At 36.3% G+C, this 6167-nt stretch overlaps 1 protein-coding gene across 1 annotated transcript; it reads left to right on the forward strand.

Annotated features, from left to right (window-relative positions):
* The first annotated feature begins 254 nt into the window (after positions 1 to 254).
* LOC114177577 (pectinesterase/pectinesterase inhibitor-like) lies at positions 255 to 2333 on the forward strand. Its single transcript, XM_028062983.2, has one exon. The coding sequence runs from the start codon at positions 403 to 405 to the stop codon at positions 2197 to 2199; it is 1797 nt and encodes a 598-aa protein (XP_027918784.2). The 5' UTR covers positions 255 to 402; the 3' UTR covers positions 2200 to 2333.
* The last annotated feature ends 3834 nt before the right edge of the window (positions 2334 to 6167 follow it).

A 6167-nucleotide genomic window follows, 5' to 3' on the forward strand; every position in this document is an offset into this window, starting at 1 on the left:
AATATTGAATCTTCCTTGCAGAGTCCATCTTTCAAGGAAAGTGCCCTAAATGATATGCTATTTATAGTCGTCTGCCAACAATTGAACGGATCAAAATTACCGAACCACCACATTTGCGTTAACGTAGTCGCATGCATGCCAAGTTTAACAAATTAGGAGCAATTCACGGTCTGTTACACAAAAATGGAGTCATTCTGGACCTTTCGTTTCATCAACACCACCCTATATAAATACGCCTATCACCTTCAGACCACCAAGCAGCAAGCAGCACCGCCCAAGGGCTTTCACAAGACCACTGTTCCGAGTGGTCCACAACACATATCAGGGAAAAAAAAATTTAAAAAAAAAGGAAAAGAAAAAAAAAAACGAAAAGAGTTTCGTACAATAATCGTGTGGCTAGGGATGGCGCCTGGATTCGACAGCGCTCATGAGAGGAAGAAGAAGCTCGCAGTTTTGAGCGTGTCTTCCGTCCTCCTGGTGGCGATGGTTGCCGCGGTGGCCGTCGGCATAAATGACGACGTCCATGGGCAACACGGGGAAGAAGGCGACGGCGGCATCGCGAAATCTCAGAGGAGCGTCCACATGTTATGTCAATCGGCCGAATACAAAGAAACCTGCCAGAAGAGTCTCGCCAATGCCTCCCACGATAACACTGACCTGAAGCAACTTATCATCGCCGCCTTCAACGCCACCTCCCAGGAGATTCACGAGAAAATCCAAAACTCAACGCTGTACCACGAGTTGGCCACCGACAACATGACCAAACAGGCCATGGACATTTGCAAGGAAGTACTAGGTTACGCTGTGGATGATATAAACGAATCCGCTGCGACGTTGGAGAAGTTTGAGCTTAGCAAGATGAACGATTACGCCTATGACCTCAAGGTTTGGATCGCGGGTACCCTTGCCCACCAGCAGACATGCTTGGACGGGTTCGAGAACGCGACCACCGAGGCTGGGAAGACAATGGCTAAGGTTCTGAACACGTCGTTGGAGATGAGCAGAAACGCGTTGGACATAGTGAACGGTGTGTCGTCTCTCTTCAAGGGTCTCAACTTCACCGCCTTCAGCTCCAGCACCACCAGCCCCAGCCACAACCCCAACCCCAACCCCAGCCACAGGAAGATTCTCTCGGAAGAAGAGACTTTGGTTGATGGGTTCCCTTCGTGGGTGAGTGAAGGGCAGAGGAAGATTCTGGAATCTGCTGAGCTCAAACCGAACGTGGTGGTGGCTCAGGATGGGAGTGGACAGGTCACAACAATCCACGAGGCTCTCAAACTGGTGCCTAAGAAGAACAAGGTGCCTTTTGTCATTCACATCAAGGCCGGTATATACAGGGAGCATGTTAACCTGAACAAGCACATGGGCTTTGTCATCATGATCGGCGATGGCCCCACCCTCACCAGAATCACCGGCAGCAAAAACTACGTCGATGGCATCCAAACCTACAACACCGCAACCGTCGGTGTCAACGCTGCAAACTTTATGGCGAAGAACATTGGGTTCGAGAACACCGCAGGAGCGGAGAAGCACCAAGCTGTGGCACTGAGGGTAACAGCTGACAAGGCAGTGTTCTACAACTGTCACATGGACGGGTACCAAGACACCCTGTACACCCAGTCTCAGCGGCAGTTCTACCGCGACTGCACCGTGACCGGTACAATCGACTTTGTCTTCGGCGACGCCATCGCCGTGTTCCAGAACTGCAAGTTCATCGTGAGGAAGCCCTTGGAGGACCAGCAGTGCATGGTGACCGCCGGCGGAAGGACGAAGGTGGACAGCCCCAGCGCCCTGGTGTTCCAAAGCTGCATCTTCACCGGCGAGGCTGAGCTGAAGGGCTTGACCCCCAAGATCGCGTACCTCGGGAGGCCCTGGAGGGTATTCTCCAAGGTGGTGATAATGGACTCAGAAATCGATGACATCTTCTCCCCCGAAGGGTACATGCCCTGGATGGGAAGCGCCTTCAGAGATACCTGCACCTACTACGAATACAACAACAGGGGTCCTGGTGCAGACACCACCGGAAGAATCACGTGGCCAGGGTTTAAGGTGATTACCCCTGTTGAGGCTGATGATTACTACCCTGGGAAGTTCTTTGAGCTGGCTAACGTCACTGAACGTGACGGTTGGATCCTTGACTCTGGGGTACCCTATTCCCTTGGTCCTCTTCCACCACCCACCGACCAGCCCGCAGTTTAATTCATTTATCACATTTTTTTTAATCTAATAGACTATATATGTGTACATCCCTGCATGCGGTGCATGCTCGCTTCACCATGTTTTGTCTGCAAACGCAGTGTTTAAGGAATCCTATTGCTCATTTCTTACGCTTACTTGCTTCGGAATTCTCTATTTCTCACCACTTTAATTACACTTTAATAAATCTGTTTTTACTTTTTTATATAAATTTAAAAATACTACTATGTATAAAAAATAATAAAAATTTCAGACAATAATCGTATCCCAATTTCGTCGAAGCAGGCCCAACTTCAAAAACCAATTCTACTCCATTTGGGTCTGGCCCAACAATGACTTCTTTTATTGATAGATTGATAACATCACCTGTTGTTGTATGCACCACGGTGCATTGTATCCCATGCACTGGATTTCTTCTAAGTTAAGAAAAAGGTTTTGGTTAGAAAATAAAATAATTTTTACACTGGAATACGAGAATTACTTGTTAAAAAAACGTTGACTCATTAATGTGGGTTTAGTACAGTGGAAAGAACATGCATGGCAATTATTGGATGAAGATTTGGAAAGACCGTAGCTTTCGTAGATCTTTTAGGTTGAAAAGACTCAACTACTTGTTTATATTCGTACTTCAGTGAAACTGTAATAAAAAAAAGTAAAATATAATTATTTTTCAACTGTCTTTCTTTCTTAAAATTTTCGGGAAATACGCATTTTCCTATTTTTGTTTCTCAACTATATATTCGAATAATCCATTTCATCTTACAAGTACAACTTTTATGATAATTAACTGTTACATGATTAAAATAAAAGTTAATTACATCCAAAGTGTAAAAATAACCTGGCAAAATTATAATGGTTTCATTATTATTATTATCGTTTCTTAAAAGAACAAGTATTTAAATAAAATGACATATAATAATTATCATATTTTTTCTTAAAACTAACAACTTCTTTTAATAATAAAATATTTTTTTTGAACAAAAAATTGAAATAGAATAATAGTATACATAATATATAATTATTAAAATATACAAGTTCTCAACATATCGTAATCGATATCATAGAACTTTCAATAGCTTTTTGCCTAACAAATTCCTTTAAATTATTAGGCTTTAACTTCTGTTTACCATATTCAAATATTGAGTGCAAAATAAGGTGATATTTGTGAATGGAAACAATGTGAGAGTTAATAATTCCTAAAGTCACATTAGAATTTGAATTTGAATCACAAATCAGTTAAGAAATACAATTTAATGTACCGAAGGAGTTTTTTTTAAATGTTAAATAAGTTTTTTTTTTTCTGAAATTGTTTTAAGGAAACAAAGGAAAGACAACAAAAAATTGGAAAGGTACCATTACTTTTGCACTCAACTATTTTTTTACACATTTTACATCTACTATTTTATCTTTTAACTTTTTTCTTTACAAATATAAAATTTAACTTTTTTAATAGTCAAAATATTCTTAAAAGTGAATTATCAACCGGTGTAAGGATAGTGGCATAAAAAAATACTTGTCCATAACGTAAACATCTGGAAACACAAGTCTAACAAAGGGTTTAGTGTGAAAACAGTTTGTTAGGTATCCTTATTGTAATGTGAAATCATAAACTTTTTTACAAGTTAGTTTAAAGATGTTTCTTTTGTTCTCAGTTTCTATCAGTATCTCCAATACATGGGTTAATTAGTTAATATCGTAAGACCTTTATCTTATAACTTTTTATTAAGGTATATTGGAAAAAATCATAAATTTAAAACTGGACCGTGAATCTCAAAATCAAAATATTTTTTTAAATTTAATTTGTAAATCTTATATAACAAATTCATTTAGAACAAAATAAAAATCCACAATAAGATACTTGCAATGAAATGATATTATATGGGAAGAATGTGGGAGAGCTTCACACTTGTCAATTAGAAATTACTTTCAATATTACGTGTTAGATTTGATTGGAAACTTAAGTTTCGTGTAATATTGAATTAAATTACATGTGAACAAGTTTAACGTGTGTCATATAATTTCCAATAGATATTTTGATGATTGTTATCTCCCTCGAACCACGAAGGTTGGTGGCGAATTTTCGGGATAATTGCAAAAGCATTGTAATACTAAAGTTAGAAGAAGAAAAATCGGTATAATTTGAAGATAATTATCAGAAAAATATCTTTAATTTTTCACAGGAAAATGCCTTTGATATAAATAATAATATATTTATTAAATGATACATGTTTGCCTTTATTAGCCTTTTAGTCCACTGTATTTCAAATTTTTAATATAAATAGGTTTTTAAACCAGGTAATAAGTCAAGTTACACCTTCAAAAAAAGTCAAGTCAAGGCTAAAAATTAAGTCGACAACAAATAACAATGTATAGGTACGAGATTTTAATTTCTGAGACAGGTTAAGTCTATTTAAGCAAACATGAATGATGTCTCGTTTGGAATTTTTTTAGTATGTTTGAGTTAGATTCCGTAAGGTTCCAAGTTTCTTAATTTTACACAATATTTTCCGGATTTTTTTTAAGAATGAAATATTCAGAGTTTAAAACCAGAACAAACAAAATTATCCTTCAAAATAAGTATAAGAAAAGAAAAGAAAACCAGTAAAATTGTTCACCTTTATTTGACTGGTGAGTAGCGTATAAGAAACTTAACTTGGAAATAAATAAGTAAAAAAAAATTATTTACGTAATTGTACGAATAACTTTAAAACTTTTGAATTTGACCGATTCTTCCATTCACTTTAGAGAATCTTAAAACTGTATCTGGACTTTAATTCTCTACCACATCACATGATATAGGCCCCATCAAATAACACTGGATTTTTTTAATCAAGGATAATGCTTTCCCACTCACTTGTTAGTGCGAATTAATAAGGAAAAAGGAGGCATAGAAATATAATTAATATAATAATATATGAATATGATAAAAAAAAAAAAGCAGAACTCCTTATTTCATTATTTATTTTTTTTATATATGTCAACAACGTGGTTAACTAGCAAATCTATTTTCTTTAAAATAGGTCATTTTTTATATTATGCTAAATTTTTATATATAAAAAAACATATTTTACCATTATTAAGAGAAAATAAAGAAAAAAAAAAGTTGGTTCCATGGGAAAGTTAACAACTTATGATTAGCTGGTGATTTGAAAGTGTGAAAGATGATGAATTGATCCAATTGTGATGTGTGGCATCAAGTTGTAGCAGTGATCTTGATTGAGTGATAATTTTTAGGGTTTGTTTTGGTTGTTCTATTTTTGTACACGCTTTGTACTGTTGTAACTTTACACCTAGCAGACACACCAGGTACAGAGAAAAATAATTATGGATTGAAGATGATCGAAGAAGGTTTTGAATTTTAAAAGACTAGGGAAAAACACGAATCTAAATTCTCTACTATTTTTTTATCTTTAAAATGAGCATTAAAAATATACTATAAATACTTAAAAAAATATTTTTTAAATTTTCAAATCAAAATATTTTAAAAACACAAAATAACACCACAAATCTTCAGAAAATCCAAATTCGAGAGCAACACTCCAATCACTGAGTAGTCACACTAAACCCAACCTCACGCAATGCTCTTCCCCACACGCTTTCCTTTGTACTTCCCCTGGTGGGTTTCACTTCATCATTCTTAGATTAAAATTCTAACTATTTTAATTTATTTTATTAAATTCAAATTTAATTATAGTTATAACTTTTATCCATTTCTACATCGGAGTTGTCAAAATGGGTTAGAATTCGCGAGCCAGTCCGGCTTATCACGAATTTGATTAAATTTTTTTTTACAAATTTCAATATGAGTTGATTTTTTACCTGACTCACCTAGAATCCGAGTTGAACCCGTGGTGAGTAGGGTTGACTCACCAACCCGCAAATAAAGGGTCATAAAAGTTTTTTTGTTAAGTTGAACCTTATATTTGGATCATGTTAGGTTGGTTTTTTAGCCAACACAGAGATCATTTGTA

The sequence above is a fragment of the Vigna unguiculata genome, chromosome 3 (assembly GCF_037176805.1).
Source record: "Vigna unguiculata cultivar grain cowpea cultivar isolate G323 ecotype 2 chromosome 3, ASM3717680v1, whole genome shotgun sequence".
NCBI lineage: Eukaryota > Viridiplantae > Streptophyta > Magnoliopsida > Fabales > Fabaceae > Vigna > Vigna unguiculata.

What these genes read in the sequence shown, in the direction of transcription:
- LOC114177577 (XM_028062983.2), top strand. Translation starts at nt 403, where the DNA reads ATGGCGCCTGGATTCGACAGCGCTCATGAGAGGAAGAAGAAGCTCGCA.